This window comes from Lissotriton helveticus, chromosome 4_1, assembly GCF_964261635.1.
Source record: "Lissotriton helveticus chromosome 4_1, aLisHel1.1, whole genome shotgun sequence".
In the NCBI taxonomy this organism is placed as follows: Eukaryota; Metazoa; Chordata; class Amphibia; order Caudata; family Salamandridae; genus Lissotriton; species Lissotriton helveticus.
This window is the reverse complement of record NC_136063.1, coordinates 2,126,406,426-2,126,432,103: the sequence shown is the minus strand read 5'-3', so window position 1 is coordinate 2,126,432,103 and position 25,678 is coordinate 2,126,406,426. Positions and strand designations below refer to the sequence as shown.

Below are 25,678 nucleotides of genomic sequence, written 5' to 3'. Positions count from 1 at the left end.
GTCAAGTATGTGACCACCACTATGAGTAGGAGAGGTGACTAATTGGCTGAAGGTCAGGCTCGAGAGGCCTTCAAACAGTTCAAAGGCATGGGGACCGGCGTCCTTATGCTGAAACCAGTAGTTAAAATCCCCGGCGATAACTATACGTGGGGAAGAAGTAGCAAGGCTGGCGAGCTGTTCAATAAACGATGCAGGAAAGGAGGGCATGGACTGGGGGGGGCGGTAGAGTACCATAAAGGTAACTGCGCCCGCCTCGGTCCCGAGACTAAAAACCAGGTTATCCACATCAGGGAGAGTCATGGAAGTGGGAGCGATAACGTGGATGTCCTTGCGTATTACCGCTGCGACCCCCCCCTCCAGGGCGGCCCCCGTGGCGGTTGGTATTAAGCAGACAGTAGTCGGGGGGTAGCGCTGCCAAGATATCTGGGAGAGAGTCGTCCGTGAGCCAGGTCTCAGAGAGCAAAAGAACATCAGGCCTTTCAGTCATAAGTAGATGGAAGATGTCAATTTGATGCCTGACAAGTGAACGAGTATTAAGATACAGTAGGCGGATCTGTGACTCAGGGATAGTAAGAGAGGTGGAGGGAGTGAGCGGGCCCAGGTAGGGGGGTAGGTCACCAGCAATACCGAGTGAAGTGATCCGTGTCCAAGTGTCAAACGATAGGGGGCAGGCGGCGGCTCGAAGGTGCAAGAGGGCGGGGGATGAATAGGAGATGGCAGTTAATTTGTGTAAAACGTTGGCATGTCACGTGCAGCGCTCAGCCCGATACATCAGTTACTGTAGTACTCTCAGATCGAATCACAGACTACTTCCCTTCACTCCCCCCCCGAAGGCCGGGAGGAACATGCAATTCTTAGCCTCCAGACATTTCCTACCATTTCTTTGTATGACAGGGGGGGTGGGTGGGTAAGGTTTATGTTGGTCTATTCCGTTGGTATAACAGATAATTGAAACCTCAAGTTGATAAAGTCAGTTTGTGCCCTGCTAACTTGCCTGCTGAATGACGCCTTTAAGAACAGCCTACGTAGATTTTATACCGCGGCCGGCCCTTTGGGTTGTAGGCGGCATGCTGTGTTTAAATTGTTGCTACTCTACCTAACTTGAATCATGCACGCTTACTTCTGCTTGTGAATGCTGCTGGCCTGCGAAGACAGGTTGTAGGCAAAGGGCTATGTACTTTTTATCTGTCACCAATAAAGGTTTTTCAAAATTAAAAAACAAAAAAAAAAAAAAACAGGGTCAGGCCTGTCCACTCCCCTTCCCTATCTAGGGGCAGCTCCATCCCAAGCGCTACACTAGCCACCCCGGGACTCTTGCCACCTGTGGGGGCTGGGGGTCGTTTGCGACACTGGGCATCTCCCTTGTAGTGTCCAACCTCCCCGCATTCATAGCACCGGACAACTTTTGGCTGCTGACTCTTGTCAGTGTAAGTGGGTTTTGGGGAACTGGACTGAGGTGGGGTACCTACTCCTCTCCCAAACTGTCTAGTTTGTGGGCCTCGTGAGAACTCCTTCTTTTTATCTCCCCCCTCTTTCTTCTGGGGGACGCCCTGTCTGCCTTTCGGGCCATCTCCCCCGGGGCCCATGTGTGACACCCGGGTGCTAACCCAAGTATCCACCTCCTCCGCAAGCTCACGGGGATCAGTCAGCTTGCGGTCCACCAGATGTTGGTGCAGCTCCGGAAAACATTTATCCAAGAGGTGCTCTCTCAAAAAAAGATTGTACAGGCCCTCATAATCATGCACCTCGCTGCCACGTACCCAACCATCCAGAGCCTTACGGGCATAGTCAAAAAAATCCACCCAATTCTGCGTGGACAGCTTATGGCTGCCACGGAACTTCTGGCGGTACCTTTCGGGGTAGAGGCCAAACTTTTTAATGAGCGCCTCCTTCATGGGGGAATATCTGAACTGGTCCGCCTTATCCAAGTACAGGAGGGTGTCCCTGACATTGGGAGGTATATAACGATGCAGGCCACCTCCCCAGTGTTTCTCAGGCACCCCATGGGCTGTCAAGGCCACTTCATACCGTGTACTCCTCCAGATCGGCTAGCTGGAACTCCATTTCGCCAGGTGGGGACCCAGATAAAATCAGGGAAAGATAGTAGGATGTAGGTGCAATACTGGGTCAACACAGGTCTCTACACACTCTACAGGCTAGACAGTGGAGGGTCAATTGAGCAAGCTTGTAGGCACGATAGGTGTCCAGTCTAATTGCAGCGCACTCTGTCCCACTGGAGGGTGCTGTATAGTCACAGGTCCTGGATCCCACCGCTCGGCACCAAATGTAGGAACTGGGGTCGCCAGTTCCCCGGGGGTAGCCTGGCACGAGCAGGTAGGCACCCGAAAGCTCAGGTGTTAAGTGACTACACAGCACATGCATCCACTGAGACAATAAATGCACACGCAATGACTGAGACCACACCAGAATGCTAGATTCAAATCAATAAGTTATTTATGTAAGATTAGCATCAGGGTGAGTAACGATTCACAAGAGTATAACTCATTAGCTTCTCTTAAAAAGACATGGGCCTCATCACTTAGTAATAAATACTAAAATGAATAAATATTAAATATTAGATAACTGCAGGCATTTCATTACTCTGCATTACTGATTTCACTAGGATACAACCAACATTTCCTGACGCAGGTCTGGGTATGCCATTAAAGATCAGGTATCTACTCACTAGGCAGGAATAGAACTTCTTATGCAGGAATAAATCATTTTCTCACGCAGGATTAAGCAGTGCATTAAATGTGGATAAAACATTTCGTTAGATGTAAACCATTTCATTAGATGTGAAACATTTCATTAAATATAGAACATTTCATTAGATAGGCAACCAGTGCATTAGGCCAGTTTATTCATTGTGGGAAACAGAACTGAACCCTTCAACTGGGCAGGGCACGTCAGCTAGTATCGTTCCCTCTAGCAAGGAGTTAACTATTATGGCCCAGATTGTCACTAAAGGCCTTTGTCCATGTTCTTTGCACTCGGGCCCTTATCGGTTAACAAGGGAGGCCAACGGGGCCCCAAACACAGTCTTCCCGGAGGTTGGGCGGTCACAGGCCTTACGCCCGCCCACCTGGGGGGTTACCTCAATCTTCGGGCCTCCTCCGGCCCCTTGCGATGGGCTCTTGCTGGCAGGTGGGGCTCCGAAGTTCAGACGGTCCCTGCGCTGCTGGGGGGGACCGGGCCTCGGGACCAGTCGGGGGCACATCGCTGAAGCAGGCAGCTTCAAAACAGAAATTGTTGGCAGCCATCTTGTGCCTCGGTAGACTGAGGCACAAGAAATCAGAAAAACAAACGTGTAGAACTCAAAAAGGGGGCAGGGTAGAAGCACCCTGACCCCCTAGGCCTGTTCAGGGGGTCCCACAAGGACCCCCAAGGCCCCAAAAATGTTTATTGTTTTTTTTTTAAATCGCGGGGTACGTGTACCGTACTCGTACGGAACACGTACTGTGCGCGCACGGTACGCGTACGGTGCGCGCTTATAGATATATACATTTTTTCAAATTCGATTTTCTCAACAACTACTGGAGGGATTTACACTATTTAAACAAAAGGGTGATCTGCGAATCAGACTCTACCATTTTGCCAAATTTCTTGTAATTCCCTTCAGCCGTTCGGGCTGTAGCCATGTCTAATCGTCCTATGGAAAATAACATGGGGAAAACACGTTTTGGGACCCCCCTTTTTCTTAGCCCCCACTTCACGAATCCCCCCAAAACTTCCAGGGAAGGAGCAGAGCGGTGCGGGCCATCTTCTTTGAGAAATTCACAAAGATTCATCAACCGACGCCAAAGTTATTCCCAATAGAATGTTGCGGATTTCCTATGGAAACTAGGTCCTAACTATATCTACCTACTGGCGACCGCCAGTAGGTAAAATATATATATATATATATATATATATATATATATATATATATATATATATATATCATTTTCATTGGTCAGTAGTCCATAAGAATGTTTACAGATGCAAACCTTGACACCAATTCTCCTATTTCCAAAATATATTCGTTATTTTGTGAATTCAGTAATAATGATTTTGTTTTTAAACTTTGCATTCTGTCTAAATATCTAGCTCCATATGGGTTCACCTATAGTTTGCTCTCCCATTTTTCCCATTAAAAATATTGACCACTGTTGGACTTTGCCTTTTCCACCCAAATTTTTCACTTTTGACCCCCTTATCTAGATTGTCTCCCCCATGGGATTAAACCTGTATAGGCCATGAGTGGTGTGAGACCCCTTGTGAAAAATGTAATTACATGACATAATGTGAGCACTTGTAAAATCCCCCATTTTAAAACTGCACCTGATTGAAATGTATTGTATTTAAAATGGATGCCATGGCCCTGGGTTTTGCCACTGGACTGACATAGGTCAGCGGACTAGATAATATTACCCAGCTACCCCTAGTTTTGGAGGGAAAGCCTGGCACCCAGGGTGCTCAACCCCTCCCCTTGAGCCAGTGTGAACCAGTTATCCCCAACATTCCGGAAGGTGCTGGCTCTGTGAGGGAGGAGGGTATAAATAGGGAGAAGTGTCACCAGAGAGTCAGTCAGCGCTGGGACAAAGAAGGGAGGGGACCTGCTGTGAGGTGCTACCGCCACATGGGCCTGTGAGCTGGGCCCTGCACCCCTATAAACCCCCCCTGCTGCTGTCCCCATGGGCCCCTGACAAGTAAGGGCCCCTACCCAGGTCACTGATGCTGTTTGGACCGGGTACCCCGCCAGCACTGCGTGAAGAAGCGCCCAGGAGGTGAGGAGTGTGCCCCTGAGGAGGACTGTGGGACTGTTCACCCCCCTCTGTGAGGTGTGCTGCCAGGTGCTGTGCTGCGTAAACGCTGGGAGTCCAAAGACTGTTACTGCCGGTGGAGCTGCCTGGGGAGGATGGTGCCCCCAAGGGACTGTGCCCTGTGATTGGTGTGGCCCCAGAAGTGCTGTTGGCCCTGAGGACTGAGAGGACTGAGAAAGGAGACTGTGGTAGCTTGTACATAGCGCCATTTTCGCTGAATCCTGAAGAGACTGTGGCAGCTTGTAAATAGCGCCATTTTCGCTGAGTCCTGAAGAGACTGTGGCAGCTTGTACATAGCGCCATTTTCGCTGAGTCCTGAAGAGACTGTGGCAGCTGGTAAATAGCTCCATTTTCGCTATTCCCTGAAGAGACTGTGGTAGCTTATAAATAGCGCCGGTTGTGGAAGCGCGCTTTTGCCGCTATCTTAAGGAGTAATTAAAAGGGAGCCTACCCCTTATTGTTGCCATTGTCACGGCGCCGCCAAGGGACCCCCACCGCTGTGGACAGCGTCGCGGCGGCCCCCGGTGCCAGGAGAGGGGCGCCGAAGTGCAGGGAGGGCCGCGCTAGGCCCTGAGGCCGTCAGGTTCCCTCATCACATGACGGGGGCCCGGCCGCGTCATCGGCCCGCCCCCGCCGCGCACTGATTGGCCTGCGCGGCCGTGACCTTCGAAGGCCGCGCAGGGATTGGCTGACGGCTGGGAAGGCCAGGAGAAGGGGATTCGAAGCCCCGGGTCCCCGTGAGAGAGGAGGGGGACCCGGGTGAAGTTTCGTTGCAGGGCTCCCGTGCCAACGAGGGAGCCCCGAGTGAAGCGACCGGAGCGGGAGGCCACCCCGCCGGTCTGCGCCCCGAGGGAGAAGGTCCGGTGAGGTAGGCGGGGCCGGGGCACACTGTTGGTGCCAGCCCCACCTCCCGACCTGAGGCGCCCGGAGGAGAGCCGCTGCGAGGCTCCCGTGAGGACCTGAGGAGCCCCGATTGAGCCGCCCAGACCTCCGTGAGGAGGAGGAGTCGGGTGACTCCCCCAGAGGGGAGAAAAGTTCCCTTTGCGTGTGCTACGCCAGGGGGCCTCGAGGCACATTGTCGGTGCCTGCCCCCTCTGCCTTGCAGCCCGGGTCCCCACAGGATCAGAGGGGCCTGGGAGAGGCGGAAGTCACGAGAAGGTCCCGCAGGGCTCCCGGTTGGTCAGGGAAGCCCTGCAATTGAGAGCACTGTACAGCAGGGGCATCGAGGCACATTGCCGGTGCCTGCCCCCACCGCAAAGGAGGTCCTGGACAGCCCGGTGAGTGTGGGCAACAATATACAGTGTGGGGGTGGAGAGGGCAACGGAACACAAGGTCGGTGTTCGCCCCTCCTCTGCCTCTGTTGACTAGGTGGAGCCTAAGTGCCCAGAAGCCAAGTAAAGGCTGCTAGTGACTGTTGCTGCTGAGTCCCGGGATACCTGAACTGCCTATAGAAGCCCCTGTGCACCCTAACAGTCTCAGGGAGGGAGGTAGAATGTTGTCGTGGGCCCCAGGAAAAGGTTTGACATGCCCAGCCCAACGAGGGGTTCATTGAAATGCGCCTTTTTGCCTGTTGCCTAATTTTCCCTGAAGTGTCTCACCTATATATGTAGGCCCCGAGGAGGGTTTGCCCTAGGTTGAGGATCTTAGGCCCAGAGGCTGGCCCCATTAGGTTAAAGGTAATACGGGCCTAGTGGTTAGGTGATTGCTATCTGCCTGGTCTCCCTAGTAAGGGTTGAGCCGTAAGCTCAAGCTGAGTGCCTAGCGTACTGCGTCCCTTACCTAGGATTGGGACGTCAGGGGGCTTAATAAGGGTGGGCTGTTGTGTACACCCTGATGTTGATTCTCCAGGGTTTATGGTAGAGGAAGCCTTGCTGTTTTCGTACAGGTGCTCCTGGTCCAGAAGTAGGGCCCCTACCTGATATCTATGCTGGGCAATGTATGTTCCGCCTAGGTTGTTCCATGGGTTGGCCTGATGTTATTCCAGGCCCTTGTTTATGTCTCAGATTGATGGGCCAGACAGGCTGATTTATTGCAGGTGTTCCTGTCCATGTTATGCCGTGATGCCCTAATGTTTTCTTTCCCTAACAGGGGTTGGGTTGGTGTTAATGTGCATGATGGTTAATGATGGTTAACTATACTAATGTAGAACTTTCGCATTTACAGCCTTCCCTGTAGGATGAGAGTCTGAGTTGGCCCCGCCAGATTGGGCTCCAGAACTAATGACATTTTCGATTCCATCCTTTTTCTCTTTCAGCATGGACTACTTCCTATGTACATAATTTCCCCCCTTTATTCACTTGGTTCTGGCGCCATTGGGCGCCTTGTGTGACACTACTGTTTTGCATTCTTTTGCCTTGCAGGTTGGAAACCCTACTAAACGACGTATCTTTTTCCAACTCAAACTGGTGTCCTGCCTCTTTTGTGGTGTGCCTGGTGTGTTGATTGTGGGTACTGCGTGAATGCTTCACATGTCCTCGAAGTTTGGCCTGCCCGCTTGATGCCATGCTACCCCCTTGGAGATTTGGGCAACCCCCATTTCCAACATTTGGTGGCAGAGCGGTGGGATAGGACTTGTGTTTACGCAGTACCACAGCGGCCACAGGTTACACCACAAGTAGAGCCTTGTGGTGGGGATTATTGTTTGGAAGATTGTTTGCTAAATTGCTTCCTCCTGAAGAGTGTTCTGAACTGTCCCCTTGTTCCACTGGGAGGGTGTGTCCCGGGTGTACCTCGCCACGATGGGGTTGATTTACCAGGAAGTGGAACTGATGGAGTACACCGAACAGGAGGTGATAGACTTCCTCCTGGAGAGAGGGATACCCCCAGTAGGGAACATTAGGAGGAATTTGTTTCTCTATGAGGCCCTCAAGAGGGGAGAGCCCTTAGAGATTGATGGGGACTTGTCTGACTACCCCCCCGAAGTTTTGAAGGGTCAGTGGGTTAGAGACCAGAGAGAGTGCTCCCCATCCAGAACCCTGGGAGGTAATTGCTCCGATGAGGAGGAGGAAGAGTCTAGCAGGGCAGAGACGCCAGTAGCTGTGGAGGACACCGAAGATAGGGAGTCTCGCACTGGGTCCAGTCCCGGGGGCACTGCCCCATCCCTTTCCCTGTCCCCAGAAGAATGGGTAGATAGGAGAGAAGTAAGGGAGTATCAGCTGGCGCTGGCAAAGCTCAGGCATGCCGAGGGCTTAGCGCAGCTGAGGGTAGAAGAGCAGCGACTAGAGACTGAAAAAGTCCTAGCCCAGGAGAGGATGGCGGAGGCGGAGAGGGCTTTCGCCAGAGAGAGATCAGCTCAGGTGGGAAGGTTGTCCCCTGAGAGTGGTTTTAGGAGTCTGGATTCACCGAAGAGGGTGGGATCCAGTGGTGGCAGCGAGTGTAGGTCCAGTGCAAGGAGTCCCACTCCCGAAACCCAGGAGACCGTGCCTGATTCCCCGGAAGAGGAGGACGGGTTAGTGTTCAGGGGCAGGGGAAAGCTGTTCCATCAGTCCTGGGGAGAGTTCGAGGAGGAGTGTTGGACTGTACTGGAGGATTGGGTGGTGAGGAGAGCAGTGGAGGATTGGGAAGGGCTGTGCCATGCCGTTATCCGGGAGCACATGCTGAGGAGTTGTTTCCCAAGACTGCGTCACCATCTGGTGCGGTGCGGGTTCTCAGACCCCAGGGAACTTGCACGGGAGTCAGACCTCTGTGTAAGTGCCAGAGCGTCTGGGAAGGCTGAGGGGAGTGATCCTGAAGGGAGTGAGACGGGGAGGTGTCCCGAGGTGCCCCAGCTGTGGTCACTGGGCCTGGAGTGTTCTTTAAGAGAACCCCAGGTTGGGAGACTAGGCTGTCCCGATGTGTCATCCAGAGGAAGGGATCCCCTCATGTCAGGAGGACCCGGAGCATCAATAATTGGAGCTCCAGTGGTTCTGGGGTCTGACCAGTCACAGGGTTTAGATCCTGGACTGGGGTTCCAGGTTAAGGGGGTTGCCTGACCTGGAGGGTGGGGTACCTGTAATTCAGGTCCCTACCAATTTGACTCCCAGGGGTACTACTCCCAGTGGGAGGGTGCGGAACTCTGGGAGGGGGTGCAGAGGGAGGAAGGTCTCTTCTCTGTCACCAGCTCAGCCACAGGGCGCAGATCCTGGGTTGGGTGGCCAGGGACAGGGTTTGCCTGCCCTGGTGGGAGGGACCTCTGTAACCAGAGTCCCCCCAGAAGTGACTCCCAGGGGTACTTCTCCGGGTAGGAGGGTGCGGAACTCTGGGAGGGGGTGCAGGGAGAGGGAGGACTCACCCCTGTCACCAGTTCAGCCTGTGGGTTTCGACTCCAGGTTGGGGAGAGAGTTGTGTGAGGGTGTCCCCAGGCGTAGGAGATGGAGGAACCCTAGGAGGAGAAGTAGGGGGAGGAGAGCCTCGCCCCTAAGGGCTGGTCAGTCTGAGGGTGTAGACCCCAGGTGGGTGGACCAGTGGCAATTTGGAGAGAGAAGAGTGGTCCAAGAGAATTACAAGCCTGAGGCTAGAGCCTCCCACTCTAGGAAGGAGAAACATCCCACTAGGGAACACCAGTGGGGTGGTTTTGTTGGTGAAGGGAGGGTTGCGAAAGAGAACCATTGGGTTCCAGAGTGGAGGAGAGACTGCAGGTGCTCCTGTAGTTGCAGGCCTGCGTCCACCTTTTTCCGCCCCAAGCAGGGAAGCCCATCAAGGCATTGATCAGTCTACCCTGGCTTTTGGCTGGGGGGGAGTCGTGTTGGACTTGGCCTTTTCCACCCAAATTTTTCGCTTTTGACCCCCTTATCTAGATTGTCTCCCCCATGGGATTAAACCTGTATAGGCCATGAGTGGTGTGAGACCCCTTGTGAAAAATGTAATTACATGACATAATGTGAGCACTTGTAAAATCCCCCATTTTAAAACTGCACCTGATTGAAATGTATTGTATTTAAAATGGATGCCATGGCCCTGGGTTTTGCCACTGGACTGACATAGGTCAGCGGACTAGATAATATTACCCAGCTACCCCTAGTTTTGGAGGGAAAGCCTGGCACCCAGGGTGCTCAACCCCTCCCCTTGAGCCAGTGTGAACCAGTTATCCCCAACATTCCGGAAGGTGCTGGCTCTGTGAGGGAGGAGGGTATAAATAGGGAGAAGTGTCACCAGAGAGTCAGTCAGCGCTGGGACAAAGAAGAGAGGGGACCTGCTGTGAGGTGCTACTGCCACATGGGCCTGTGAGCTGGGCCCTGCACCCCTATAAACCCCCCCTGCTGCTGTCCCCATGGGCCCCTGACAAGGAAGGGCCCCTACCCAGGTCACTGATGCTGTTTGGACCGGGTACCCCGCCAGCACTGCGTGAAGAAGCGCCCAGGAGGTGAGGAGTGTGCCCCTGAGGAGGACTGTGGGACTGTTCACCCCCCTCTGTGAGGTGTGCTGCCAGGTGCTGTGCTGCGTAAACGCTGGGAGTCCAAAGACTGTTACTGCCGGTGGAGCTGCCTGGGGAGGATGGTGCCCCCAAGGGACTGTGCCCTGTGATTGGTGTGGCCCCAGAAGTGCTGTTGGCCCTGAGGACTGAGAGGACTGAGAAAGGAGACTGTGGTAGCTTGTACATAGCGCCATTTTCGCTGAATCCTGAAGAGACTGTGGCAGCTTGTAAATAGCGCCATTTTCGCTGAGTCCTGAAGAGACTGTGGCAGCTTGTACATAGTGCCATTTTCGCTGAGTCCTGAAGAGACTGTGGCAGCTGGTAAATAGCGCCATTTTCGCTATTCCCTGAAGAGACTGTGGTAGCTTATAAATAGCGCCGGTTGTGGAAGCGCGCTTTTGCCGCTATCTTAAGGAGTAATTAAAAGGGAGCCTACCCCTTATTGTTGCCATTGTCACGGCGCCGCCAAGGGACCCCCACCGCTGTGGACAGTGTCGCGGCGGCCCCCGGTGCCAGGAGAGGGCCGCCGAAGTGCAGGGAGGGCCGCGCTAGGCCCTGAGGCCGTCAGGTTCCCTCATCACATGACGGGGGCCCGGCCGCGTCATCGGCCCGCCCCCGCCGCGCACTGATTGGCCTGCGCGGCCGTGACCTTCGAAGGCCGCGCAGGGATTGGCTGACGGCTGGGAAGGCCAGGAGAAGGGGATTCGAAGCCCCGGGTCCCCGTGAGAGAGGAGGGGGACCCGGGTGAAGTTTCGTTGCAGGGCTCCCGTGACAACGAGGGAGCCCCGAGTGAAGCGACCGGAGCGGGAGGCCACCCCGCCGGTCTGCGCCCCGAGGGAGAAGGTCCGGTGAGGTAGGCGGGGCCGGGGCACACTGTTGGTGCCAGCCCCACCTCCCGACCTGAGGCGCCCGGAGGAGAGCCGCTGCGAGGCTCCCGTGAGGACCTGAGGAGCCCCGATTGAGCCGCCCAGACCTCCGGTGAGGAGGAGGAGTCGGGTGACTCCCCCAGAGGGGAGAAAAGTTCCCTTTGCGTGTGCTACGCCAGGGGGCCTCGAGGCACATTGTCGGTGCCTGCCCCCTCTGCCTTGCAGCCCGGGTCCCCACAGGATCAGAGGGGCCTGGGAGAGGCGGAAGTCACGAGAAGGTCCCGCAGGGCTCCCGGTTGGTCAGGGAAGCCCTGCAATTGAGAGCACTGTACAGCAGGGGCTTCGAGGCACATTGCCGGTGCCTGCCCCCACCGCAAAGGAGGTCCTGGACAGCCCGGTGAGTGTGGGCAACAATATACAGTGTGGGGGTGGAGAGGGCAACGGAACACAAGGTCGGTGTTCGCCCCTCCTCTGCCTCTGTTGACTAGGTGGAGCCTAAGTGCCCAGAAGCCAAGTAAAGGCTGCTAGTGACTGTTGCTGCAGAGTCCCGGGATACCTGAACTGCCTATAGAAGCCCCTGTGCACCCTAACAGTCTCAGGGAGGGAGGTAGAATGTTGTCGTGGGCCCCAGGAAAAGGTTTGACATGCCCAGCCCAACGAGGGGTTCATTGAAATGCGCCTTTTTGCCTGTTGCCTAATTTTCCCTGAAGTGTCTCACCTATATATGTAGGCCACGAGGAGGGTTTGCCCTAGGTTGAGGATCTTAGGCCCAGAGGCTGGCCCCATTAGGTTAAAGGTAATACGGGCCTAGTGGTTAGGTGATTGCTATCTGCCTGGTCTCCCTAGTAAGGGTTGAGCCGTAAGCTCAAGCTGAGTGCCTAGCGTACTGCGTCCCCTACCTGGGATTGGGACGTCAGGGGGCTTAATAAGGGTGGGCTGTTGTGTACACCCTGATGTTGATTCTCCAGGGTTTATGGTAGAGGAAGCCTTGCTGTTTTCGTACAGGTGCTCCTGGTCCAGAAGTAGGGCCCCTACCTGATATCTATGCTGGGCAATGTATGTTCCGCCTAGGTTGTTCCATGGGTTGGCCTGATGTTATTCCAGGCCCTTGTTTATGTACCAGATTGATGGGCCAGACAGGCTGATTTATTGCAGGTGTTCCTGTCCATGTTATGCCGTGATGCCCTAATGTTTTCTTTCCCTAACAGGGGTTGGGTTGGTGTTAATGTGCATGATGGTTAACTATGCTAATGTAGAACTTTCGCATTTACAGCCTTCCCTGTAGGATGAGAGTCTGAGTTGGCCCCGCCAGATTGGGCTCCAGAACTAATGACATTTTCGATTCCATCCTTTTTCTCTTTCAGCATGGACTACTTCCTATGTACATAATTTCCCCCCTTTATTCACTTGGTTCTGGCGCCATTGGGCGCCTTGTGTGACACTACTGTTTTGCATTCTTTTGCCTTGCAGGTTGGAAACCCTACTAAACGACGTATCTTTTTCCAACTCAAACTGGTGTCCTGCCTCTTTTGTGGTGTGCCTGGTGTGTTGATTGTGGGTACTGCGTGAATGCTTCACATGTCCTCAAAGTTTGGCCTGCCCGCTTGATGCCATGCTACCCCCTTGGAGATTTGGGCAACCCCCATTTCCAACAACCACCATTTACAAAAATGAAGAAAACATGGTAAACACCGGTTTTCTTTTCACATTGATTTACAAGGCTGAGTGTAGGTTGACAATCAGCACAGTAACTCTTTTTATGTAGTTTTAGAAAATCAAACCCCGCAACAAGTTTTTGCCATTTTTTAACAAATCTTTGTAATTATTAGTACTTTCACTTACCACTCTCCAGTACAATATGTATCCTGCCCAAATGTTACACAAGTGCTAAGCACCGGATGGTGATGGAGGGAAGAGGGACTTAGAACTAAAGGGGTTGGGACAGAAGGATATCTGAGGTTGCTAGGGTAGATCCTTACTCCTACTGTTCCATCACCACAAAATGATGTAATTGACACTCCAGGGCACTCTAGGACTTTGGAGTAACTTAGAGTCATAAAGCGATAGTATGGATATTCCCGTGAGAGTTGTGCTCATATGCACAATTTTCTGCTTTAATTTAGTTGTTCGTTTTTATTTTCTTTTGTATATCACATAAACTATTTTTCTATCCAAAAGGCTTTGTATTGTAACATTTAATCTGATTTGATTTGCTGAAAACAAAATAGAAAATAAAGTATTTATATAGGAAGATTCTCTTTATGAAATGATTTTAAATGTGAATGTGTGTTCAGGCATTCCACACGTAGGCAGAGATATTCTTTAAGTCTTAGGTATTCAAAGTTGAAACGAATCATGGAAAACTAGGATACCAAGTAAACAATGTTCATTCTAGCAAGGTATAGCATTTTCTTTGAATGAAGTATGATTCATCGCAGAGTGGATTGGTGTTGAAGGGCAGTGGAGCTTTGATTTGGATGAGTAGCCTGGTGGCTTTCTGTGAGGTTTTAGCTTTATCTTCACTATGTGCAAAACAACAAAAAATTGATGGAAGGAATGCTGAATAATGTCAAACACTCATGCCCAGTCAGAGATCTGGGCCTAAATCCATTGTTTTATTTCTCACCCAGTTTGGACCCATCCATATACAAATCAGTCTTGACCCTGCTTCCCATGGGAACAGTCCAGCCTGAACTTCCACACCAGGTCCTCCTTGGACCGGAAACCAGCACCCTAGGACTGGTTTGGGGTTACCAACCCTCATCAGTCAGAATAGCTTGAATCCAGCAGCATTGTGAGCACGGACCCCACGTCTGGCCATGGTTCGGGCCAGACTGTTCCCATGGAGAGCAGGGTCAAGAGTGATTTGCATATGGCTGGGTCCAAACTGGAATGGCGTGGTGAGCAAAAAACATGGATTTGGGTCCAGATCTCTGACTGGGGGTGAGTGTTTGACATTGTTCAGCATTCTGTTCATCAATTGTTCTTTTTGCATTTATCACCCCAAGTAGGACGGGTATGCCTAGTTTCCAGACCAGGGAGGACCAGGCCTGGCATTTAAAATACTCCCTGCCTTCCTTGAAAAATCCTTGCTATCTGAGACTTGGCTGTGTGAGGCACACAGGATTAAGCACCATCTTTAGGTGGTGCGATACGGTTGGATGAGCATTATAGTCTTATTTTGGTGTTTCAGTTTACGAAACTGTTGTCAGTAAAGTGAAAGAACGAGAATATTAATCTACTTTTCTCAAACCATCTAAGTCCTGTAAGGCGAATAGATGTGGAAACATTAGCAGTTTATGTGACATTAAGGAGAATTCACTTCATGTTTTAACAGCATTTTTCTTCTTTGATTTTACATTAGGCGAGGCCATGCCTGTGACTAAGAAGCCTGGAAGTACAGTTATTGCTGGATCTATCAATCAGAATGGTTCACTGCTGATTCGCGCAACTCACGTGGGGTCAGATACAACGCTTTCCCAGATCGTCAAACTTGTTGAAGAAGCCCAGACATCAAAGGTAATTTCTAATTTCTATCAAACTGTTGATTGAATTGATAGAAGATACTGAGTGATATAGCGAACCTGCGATCCCTCTGTCTTTTGTCGGACTAGTAAATGATTTGTATATGTCTTGTGCCTGTTTTTTGGCAAAAGGGCACCACTCTGAAAGCTTATTTCCATTACTAAGTGCTTCTACTGTATAGGCTAATTTAATTTATAAATATAATTTTCTGTTTTACAAAACTTTTTGCTCTCAAGATAGCACTTGATATTAACATATGGTACCAGACATGCAGCTGACTCATTGGTGCAGAAACATGAAGCATGGACAACGATTTGCAGGACACAACTAAGGTCTCTATTTTAAAATGCAGAATATTCGTGCTGAAAGCCGTAATGCTATTTAATATTATGTCACTGACTCTAAGCACCTACACTTGTACTGTCATGCTTTCTTCACTGTCTTACTTAAAACAGTTCAGAAGAGAAGGAAAGGTTTATGAACTGTAGTAATAGTAATATGGGGCTAGAATACTTTAGGAATATATTGTTACCAGCCTGCTCTAGGCAAACTAGTAAAAGGGATCAGCTGCTGGGTTCCTTCCTTAAGACAATGAAAGATTTTAAATTGTGGGTCCATGCAAAACAGCATATTGTCCAGCTGGTGCAGTTGCTACATGAACGTCTTGCAGACCATTCCCTCGTAAAAGTTCCTGATGATTCTCACAAGGAAATGACCAGAAAGATAGTCCATGGAGTAAACTCATGGAAGCCGTCAAAGTGAGGACCGGAGACCACCAGAGTTGTTTGCTCTCACCTTTTCTCTTCCTGCTGGCCATAGACTGGATCATGAAGACATCCACAGCAAGGAGAAGAAATCAGATCCAGTGGGTACCCTGGACTCAGATAAACAACCTGGACTTTGCAGACGACCTGGCCCTACTCTCCCATAACTATCTGCAGATGCAAGAGAAGACCGACAATGTGGCTGCCACATCAGCACAACTTGGCCTGAACATCCACAGGGGTAAATCAAGATCATGAAGACTAACATGGCCTACACAACTGCAATCACTCTTGCAGGCAATGCACTGGGAGAGTTTAAGGACTTCACCTACCTGGGCAGTGTTATATACACACAGGGTGGCATAGACAGCGACATCAAGGCAAGAATCGGCACAGCAGGGCTGCTCGCATTCAGCTAACAATGATCTAGAGCTCCAAGGGGGAAAACGTCCGTCTGGACAAACTCGAAATCACAATATGCCTTCACAGCACCGGCAACAGACCAAATGGGTCTTTAGCATGCATTCTTTCTGTACGCAAGTTGTTAGGACTTGCTTAAGGGGTGCAGTGGTGGAATGGTGTTGGATTTAAAGTACAACACCTTCCCTACTGTTGTGCAGAATGGAGTTGGAATAGTAAATTAAACTATTCCAGTATCCAGTGCTCCCCCAAGGCAAATCGTTAAAATGACTTGCGTGCAGAACAAATGTGTGCTAAAGACCCATTTGGTCTGTTGCTGGTGCTGTGAAGGCACATTGTGATTCCGACTTTGTCCTGAAGTTCCTGAGGCATGCGTGAAAAATACATGCAGACTTCCGTCAAACATTCGCTCCAAGGACCTAACGCTGCAAACCAAGATCAGACTTTTTAACACCAACGTAAAATTGGTCCTTCTGTATGTAGCAGAAACTTGCCGGGCAACAGTGACCACCACCAACAAAGTTCAGACCTTCATCAACACCTTTTTGAGGAAAATCCTCCTAATCCGTTGACCAAACACCATCAGCAACAATGACATATGGCAGCAAACTTTTCACCTCTGTGTTCATGAAGAAATCATGAAAATACTCTAGGGCTGGATAGGTTACAGCCTACATCAAACACCCCCAGGCAAGCTGTCACATGGAACCCCCATTGGAAAAGGATAAGAGGAAGGCCAAGAAACACCTGGCAATGTTGACTGCAAGGAGATGGGTTACTGCAAGGAAATGGGTTACACCTGGAGTCAGATTGAAAGAAAAACCCAAGACAGAGAGGTTGGAGAGTTCTGGTTGATGACCTATACCCCGGGAGGGGTGGTAATGAAATGAAGAAAATTTATAATGCGCAAAACTCAGCCCAATGGGCATCAAGGCGCCTAACAGAAATATTTGCAAGTCCAGAGAACTAATTACTGGTAGGCTTTCTTGAAGCACCATGTTTTGAGGGCCTTTTTAAAGAGGGGCAATGAGGATAAAGTTTTAAGCTCCAGGGGGAGTGCATTCCAGAGACGCGGGGCGACTGAAGAGAAAGCTCTTCCTCCCCATCTGGTCTTCTTAGTCCGAGGAATTACCAGGAGATGTTGTGATGAGCGAAGACTTCTGCTGGGAACATATCCAGAGAGAAGTGATCCCAGCCCATCCGAAGTTCCTGCTTTCAGAGCCCTATGTACCAGACAAAGGATTTTAAAAGAGATGCGATGCCCAACAGGAAGCCAGTGAAGTCTCTTTCTAGCTAGAGTTGCAGAGGAAGAGCGGGGAATAAGGAAGTAAGTGAAGTTGCTAACCGTGCTGGTAACTACCAAAATTCTCTTGAAATTAAATGTAGTACTCTGAACTTGTAGATGGACTAATACCAATACAGTTCAGAGATATTTCTGCTGAATTTGTAAAGCAACTGAAGACATAGCTCAATTTCCATCTGATAATATTCTGTGCTGAACTACTTTTTCTGGCTCTAATATCTTTTGTTGCCTCAATCTAAAGACAAGTTCCTTTTTTAGGGCGAGCAAAATTATTGAAATGCCCATTCCTCTCCATGATCTATGCTGAAAAGCATTTAGGCCCTTGTGGGGTGTAAGAAAAAGCTATAGTGTACTTTACTCCACATACATTGTGTTTCAGAGTCTTTCAAGTTGCAAAATGTAATGGTGATCGTCGTGTTGTCACAATGCTTTACACCATAGTGCAATTACTGAGTCTGTGTGTAATATAGACTCATCTTTCATCCGATGGGTGGGGTGCTTTAAAAAGGCAAAGAACAGACTCTAAAGAGAAACTGACTTAACCGTGCCTAAGGTATATGAAAAGGTGACGCTAATAAACAAATTGCTTTTTTTTTTATAATGCTGTAAATTATAAGCATTTTTAATATACACAGTATATCGACCTCAGAGAATGGTAGGGTGAGTTGGTCCGGCTGACATTACAATTCTTAACTTGGCAGATCCATCCACATGCCCCCAGCAAATATTTACCGTACATAGCCATTTTAGCTGCTGTTTAAGTGTTAAAGTTACAAACTAAAGTGAAATCAGTATCTCATTGTGAAATCCTAATACAGTGAAAAGTAGAAAAATGTAACCACCAACTTGCCATGAGAAAAAGAAAAGCTTTATGTATTTGTGAAATATGGAAGCTTCCGGATAGCGTGTCCTTTTTCCACATTTGTACCTATCTGCTTTTAGTTTAACAATACGTTGTCCCTTTTAAACTGGGTCCCATTGCAAAATTTAGTAGCAGTTTATTTCCAGGCATCTGCTCTAGAGACTTTTTTTCACCTGATTACTGCTGCCAGAACTCTTTGTTCCAGTCTCCATGTTGCACTATCTCACCATGTGTCTCTTTGTCCCTGTCTCCATGTTGCTCTTTCTCACTGCGTTTGTTTTTGCCTCTGTCTCTGTATTGTTCTGCCTCACCGTGTGCGTCTTTGTCCCTGTCACCAAGTGTCTTTGCTACTGTCTCCCTGTTGCTCTGTTTCACCATATGAATGAATGAATGAAGGAATGGATGGTCACCTCCTACTTACCTAATGCACTGTGATCGCCAATAATTGCACTAATGAAGCAGAGAAGGTGTTGTTAAGTAAAGTGGTTACCTTTGTTCTGTTGAAATACGTGGGGGAAGTTATTAGCATGCTGGCCTCATAATGTTGGAGCCATGCAAATTAGTCCTACTGCAAACATGGAAGTTTGCTATGGGTGAGAATAACCCTCACTTAGAGGGCATTGCTAAAGAACAGATTGAGGCTTGAGGCTAATTCTCTAGAATATTGAGGCTCTCTGCTCAAAGTTTGGGTGTTGTTTTGTTTAACATCAGGTCCAGCCTAGGTACCCACAGCTAGGATAACTAAGAATTAACATGCCAGCTAATTAACCCTAAACCAAATGGTGACAAGTCTAGGCTCGTCTAGAAGTGGAAGACCAGAAACCCAGTAGTAGGTTGGTAAGCAAGACATCAAATGCCTTGCAAATGTAAAAGGATGAACTACTCACAAAGAGGGTTTGAAGGCCAGTGGACAAGAGTAACCGAAATAAAGGGGTATCTGTGGGAGAGGCTAACCTTGGAATGAAGCAAGATATGTGTGGCTGGGGGCTAACTGGTGCCTACCAGAGAAATGGTGAGGGGAGGGACAGAGCCCTTGCATATTGCATTTCCTAAACGTAAAATGATGTGAATAAGATCAGCTCTAATGTCTGTTTTGCTTTGGTGTTTTCCAGGCTCCAATACAGCAGTTTGCAGATAAACTCAGTGGGTATTTTGTACCCTGCATCGTTGCTGTTTCCGTTCTTACCCTTTTCGCCTGGCTTGTGATTGGCTATGTGGATTTCGAGATTGTGGAAAAATATTTTCCTGTAAGTGACATTTTCAGTTTTCCCTTGCTTTTTAAAAATGTTGTACTCAGCTGTTGTATACATCAGTGTCTAGCTCTGAGCTCCAGAGGGCATTTTATTGCAGGAATGTTTCAAGGAGAGAATGTAGGGGGCAAACCCTCTGCGTCTTTACCACTTGTAGATTCATTGAGTGGGACACACTAGAGAAGGAAGATCGAGACCTCAAAGGGTGCTTTTTGAATCCGTATAAGATCACAAGTAAAGGGCCAAGACGCATCTCGGGAAGGAGATGGGGATGATAAGGGAATGCTAAAGAGTAGGCCTGGAAGCCTGGAATTAACCTTTGCATGCACATATCACTGTTGCTGACATCCAGGCGTGAATTCTAGTCACTCCCATGGCTTGTGTTGTGGGACTCTCCGCTCCAGAGACTCTCCCACTGTGACAGGATGCCTTTCAAGAAGAAGAGGGAGAGGAGAAGTAGGGACCTTAAAAGAAGCAGAACCCCAGCATAAAACGTCAAAGACTCAGATACTAAATCACATTTGGTGTCTGGAAATGGAAGGGGGAAATTGAGACCCCAAAAATTGTAATTTGCCAAGCACCCCGACGGGCTGTGTGAGGAGGGGACTTCTGCCTATGACCAGGACTTTAGGCCAAGGCCTCCTAGTCTCCCTGCTGAATAATGGTACATCGCCCAAGGAGACCAAGACCACCTGCTCTGGAGCCTGGAACATCAGCACCTATCTGCTTGCCAAGACCAGTGTGACCTGTGAGGAAGAGGAGAGCGTTGTCATGTGGGCTCCCTGCGTGAGGTTTAAAGACCGGCTGCTGCACCGATTGGGTTTATGCCATGTGCAGATTCAAGTTGCCGACCCTCATATGGTGCCGTAAAGATAGCTGTGGCATGAGGTCTGTGCAGTAAGGGCAAAGCTTGTACGGCACCACAGTGGCAACCCCATATGCCAGGAGTGGCTGCCTTTTGAAGAGCACCGAAGCCTGTGAAGGACTGCAGCCATGACACCATAGGACAGAAGGGCTGCCATGGTGCAGATTACCTCGTGGTAAGGGTTGGTGCCTTGGATGGCAGTGGTGTGACAATCCGGTATCCCAGGAGCAACTGCCGGAAACAATTGTGCCTTGCAGATGGAGCGCAGCCTGAGAACCCTGAACCGTGGTGACCCGTGGGCCATGAGCAGCAACGAGGACTGCAACTGATTTGACCCCATGAACTGAATGAGGACACGGTGGACGCATCCCCTAATCACTGGGATCGAGATGAGGAGCATCGGAAACACCCCCCATTTTGGAAACACAGAAACGTACCTTGCAGAAGGAGCACAGAAACATCTCTGATTGCTCACCGAGCCGGCCACGTAGGCTCAAAGGAGAACTTGCTCCTGTAAAGTGCTGCCACGCCTCCTGCATGGAGCCAGCTTACCAAGCAGGTCTATAACATAACATGTGTATTTGTAAAGCGCACATTCACCCGTAGGAATCTTGGTGCTGAATAACAGATGTTTTTTGTTACCCAACTCAATGGTACTCATTTTATTGACCTCAGATGGGTGAAAGGCTGAGTGGACCCACCAGGATTTGAACCTGTGATCATGAGGTCGAACACCGACCCCTGCAGTGGAAGCATTAGTCCACTGAGCCACCAGACTCGGCTTTGATGAGAGTGCCCACGGACCCTCCAAGATGCTGCACGCTTCCTCTCTGCTGGAGCAGGTAGGTCCGAGTACAGGCCTACCTTCTCCCGGGAAACTCGTTACTAAGAGCACTGTGGTGCCAAGACACTTTTGACTATTTGCTAAGAGTTGGAGTGGATTCTTGCGTTCAAGCCTGCTAGGGAGCCTTCGCTGGACATAGCCTTCAGTGAATGGGGAACAACCCCAATGACATTGTAAGGAGCGGGTGGGACAGGGATTTGCCATTGAAACACTAGCCCAAAAAGGGGTATGTATTGTCTGCAAATGTTGTAACTTTCTTAGGCATAAGTAGTTACAAATAAAATACTTCTTTTTATTATGAAAATAAGTATTCGACTCAACATTGATTTCTTGCTACTGCTGCATGTTCTGAGTTGTGTTCACTAATCTGTATCCAACCCTCCCCTCGCAGAGGGAGGCTTAGACTGCTCATTCACATCTAACAGTGAGAGTCAAGTGCAGAAGGGATACTTGGCCAAATTGCTCAGGATCAATAGTAGGTTTGGCCCTGGGACATCAGGATTAAAAGGCCTCACCCCCACTGTTGGACCCAGTAATCCCTGCATGCCACGTGGTCCTCTGAAAGTGGTTCTGACAATTGCAAATATTGAATTTCATGTACAGTTTTGAGATACCTTAAAATATGTTTGCTTTTCCTCCAGTATTTTGAAATGTTTTTTTCTTTTACTTAGTTTTTTTAACAATGTTTTACTAACTAGCATTGGTAAAACCAAAAGCTTCACCCTTGCATTATTGAGGTGCTATCCATTGGTTTTGCCAGTGCTTGTTTTTAATGAGGAATTGTTGTGTTAATGTTTGACAAAAAGTGCACCACTGAATTTGTGATTTGTGCAGCTTTCAACATTGTATTGTCTTTGGCTTTGAACAAGTTGACTGCTAATTACGCATCTGTGGGTGCATTGATTAAACTTCTGAGTAATGTGTATCGGAGTGCTGGTATGAGTTGTATCTAGTCATTCCTGCCAGTTCTGTTGTCTTAGTTTACTTCATGCTTTTCTATTTCACATTCTCCGCACTGCTGTGGCACTCGATACAAAGGATGAAGTCTTGTACATTGCTCAAGACAAAGAAAATTTAGTTGCATACATTTAAATTTGCAAACCTGAGTCGTGTGGTATCCATAACTTTCCAGTCTCTCTTTCCTTACTCTCCATCTAGCTATACATTTCTTTCTTTTCTTTTTGTTATTTAATTTTATGAGGCTAAACAAAAATAAGAAACATAGCTCATCGATAGCAATACAGGGTTTGTAGATGTTATTTCTTCATGAACATCATCAATACATCTTACGTTGTACTGTGAGTCAATATTTGCAAGGAATTAAAAGGGAATAGGATAGAAAAACACACCACAGCAAGGATGTTAGGATAGTAGAGTAAGCAGTAGGAAGGGTGGTATGATTGGTGATTTCATTTCTTAGCATACCTCGATTCAAGTGAGTGTGTGCGCACAGACCCTCCAAACAGTGGCAGGGGGACCCTCAACCCACTGTCTCCGTAATTTCCTCTGTCGTAACCTCCTCATTTTCCATGGCGGTGGCCATCTCGCACTCTGTCCTGGTGTGTAGGTAGTCTTGTAATAGGGACCAAATATCTCTGGGGCAAGCGCACAAGCTATGAAATATTTATCATCATTTGACCTTTCAAGGTGAAAACTGAGGTGGGGCTCTTACTATTGTTGTAGTCCAGAGTCAGAGATATTAGGATATGTGAAAACTGGCCCATAGTACCTCTAGTTCGAGTCTTGTGTGCTTCATAGTTTGCGATAGTCTGTTCTTGTCAATTGTATGAGCAATAACGGATGTAAGTAAATGGGTAGGACAAGAAGAAATTGGTAAGGTGATGGAATGGAGGAAGAAAGCTTGAGTAATGACAAATTGAGATTTGGTACAGTACTTAAAGCAGGTTCTACATGTAGAATCTAAATGTTTTTAAGATTCTTGTGCAGATTGCCTGAAAGTTGCTATCAAATAGTGGAGGCCCACTTAATCAATGGTACGGAGGCCTATGTAGCCTTGGGTGTGAAGAGTAATTGTTTGAGAACCGCTTAGTGAATATTGCAGCCTCAATACACGGCTCTGTTTTCAGTGTTTACTTATGTTTTTCAGTTTACTGAAACCCCTTTTCCTCTTTGTCAAAGGGCTACAACAAGAGCATCTCCCGTGAAGAAGTTATTATCCGCTTTGCTTTTCAAGCAGCAATCACAGTTCTGTGTATTGCGTGTCCCTGCTCACTGGGTCTGGCAACCCCAACAGCTGTTATGGTGGGCACCGGGGTTGGAGCTCAGAATGGTATCCTGATTAAAGGAGGCGAGCCTTTGGAAATGGCACACAAGGTAAGCATGGAGATTGTTATTTATAAGAATAATACTGTGAAAAATGCCCCTTTTTGTGTGGTCACCCACATTTTGTGCTGAGTGTTGCTGAGTTTTATTGATGGCTTTCACACTCTACACTGTAGCACTGCTGTCTATTATATGCGCTCTGACCCCTAAAACATGTAGAAATTGGTTAATCCCTGATTGACTTCTCTAACTTTACTTTATTGTGAGACCATAGTTTGTGTTGAAGAAAATGCATCTACGCTTGGAAAGTTAAAATGTCAATTGTGGACTGCAGCACTTATTTTGCTATCAACTAGTGTGAAAAGGAAACCATTGCTTCAGGCCTACCACTCTTGAGTGCTGCAGTGTAAAACCTGCAGAATGGCCTGTTAAAATAACCCCTTTTAACTCTTAACCACATAGATCAAGGGGACTTGTGTGGGCAGATCATAGTGCCCTCACGCACCTGGTAGGGCCATGCGTCATCATAGGACGCTTCTCGTAAAGCGGGCGCTGCAGGGCCTGATGGGCCTTTGGACTCTTTAGCGGAGATCTTTTGATCCGTTAATGCCATAAGATGAATGCACGTGAGGGGTCAGAGATAGGGTGGTAACAGTAGTGATGTAAAAGAGTATAAGGGAACCCAGGGATTTTTTAATCAGATAAGGGTCCCTTGACACAATAATAACAACCGTGCTATCTTGCGGTAATAATGTACCCTTATAGCTATCATGTGAAGGAAATATTGGGGTCGACATGTTTCATACCTTAGTCATCAATGGAGCGCACACCGCTAGCCCCTCCTCCGGATCGCCCCTCGGGACTCTGGTGCTTGTAGTTCTTTAGTGGATCACCCAGGTGGGTGCAAGTCGGTACTTGTTGAACTGATGAATCTCTAGACCCGATACATGTCCCGGGTTTTAGGATATCGCCCGAGACATGTCTCGGGTTTCGGGATAACTTCCCTCATCAGTAGAGAAAGATCGTTAGGGGTGGAAGAGAAGGCCGCCACACAACAGTCAAAGGCCTCGATGCCAGAACCGGCACGCAGGTGCGTCGTCCAAGAGCCCGTCGGCCCAAAGCTCAAGGGAGCCGTATTGTGTTTAGTCATCAATGGAGCGCACACCGCTAGCCCCTCCTCTGGATCGCCCCTCGAGACTCTGGTGATTGTAGTTCTTTAGTGGATCACCCAGGTGGGTGCAAGTCGGTACTTGTTGAACTGATGAATCTCTAGACCCGATACATGTCCCGGGTTTTAGGATATCGGCCGAGACATGTCTCGGGTTTCGGGATAACTTCCCTCATCAGTAGAGAAAGATCGTTAGGGGTGGAAGAGAAGGCCGCCACACAACAGTCAAAGGCCTCGATGCCAGAACCGGCACGCAGGTGCGTCGTCCAAGAGCCCGTCGGCCCAAAGCTGAAGGGAGCCGTATTGTGTTTAGTCATCAATGGAGCGCACACCGCTAGCCCATCCTCCGGATCGCCCCTCGGGACTCTGGTGCTTGTAGTTCTTTAGTGGATCACCCAGGTGGGTGCAAGTCGGTACTTGTTGAACTGATGAATCTCTAGACCCGATACATGTCCCGGGTTTTAGGATATCGCCCGAGACATGTCTCGGGTTTCGGGATAACTTCCCTCATCAGTAGAGAAAGATCGTTAGAGGTGGAAGAGAAGGCCGCCACACAACAGTCAAAGGCCTCGATGCCAGAACCGGCACGCAGGTGCGTCGTCCAAGAGCCCGTCGGCCCAAAGCTCAAGGGAGCCGTATTGTGTTTAGTCATCAATGGAGCGCACACCGCTAGCCCCTCCTCGGGATCGCCCCTCGGGACTCTGGTGCTTGTAGTTCTTTAGTGGATCACCCAGGTGGGTGCAAGTCGGTACTTGTTGAACTGATGAATCTCTAGACCCGATACATGTCCCGGGTTTTAGGATATCGCCCGAGACATGTCTCGGGTTTCGGGATAACTTCCCTCATGAGTAGAGAAAGATCGTTAGGGGTGGAAGAGAAGGCCGCCACACAACAGTCAAAGGCCTCGATGCCAGAACCGGCACGCAGGTGCGTCGTCCAAGAGCCCGTCGGCCCAAAGCTCAAGGGAGCCGTATTGTGTTTAGTCATCAATGGAGCGCACACCGCTAGCCCCTCCTCCGGATCGCCCCTCGGGACTCTGGTGCTTGTAGTTCTTTAGTGGATCACCCAGGTGGGTGCAAGTCGGTACTTGTTGAACTGATGAATCTCTAGACCCGATACATGTCCCTACTTACTTACTTACTTGCACCAACTTTGGTGAACCACTCATGAACTTTTGTTTCAACTCTTCAAACTACATGCACTTCATATACCAGAGTGCTCAGGGGCGATCCGGAGGAGAGGCTAGCGGTGTGCGATCCATCGTAGATTTATGTTTCATACCTTAGTTGTCTGGAGGGTCAATTGGCATTTCTTCAAGACCGGAATATTAG

At 49.2% G+C, this 25,678-nt stretch overlaps 1 protein-coding gene across 3 annotated transcripts in view; it reads left to right on the top strand.

The window, feature by feature from the left end:
• LOC144829566 (copper-transporting ATPase 1-like) overlaps positions 1–25,678 on the top strand; it is a 405,691-nt gene that overhangs the window by 263,120 nt on the left and 116,893 nt on the right. For all 3 annotated transcript variants that reach the window (XM_078688825.1, XM_078688827.1, XM_078688826.1), the window contains exons 13-15: positions 14,428–14,582; positions 19,050–19,184; positions 23,036–23,230. In XM_078688825.1, coding sequence (XP_078544951.1) covers positions 14,428–14,582; positions 19,050–19,184; positions 23,036–23,230 — 485 coding nt within the window. The remainder of the gene's footprint in view (positions 1–14,427; positions 14,583–19,049; positions 19,185–23,035; positions 23,231–25,678) is intronic.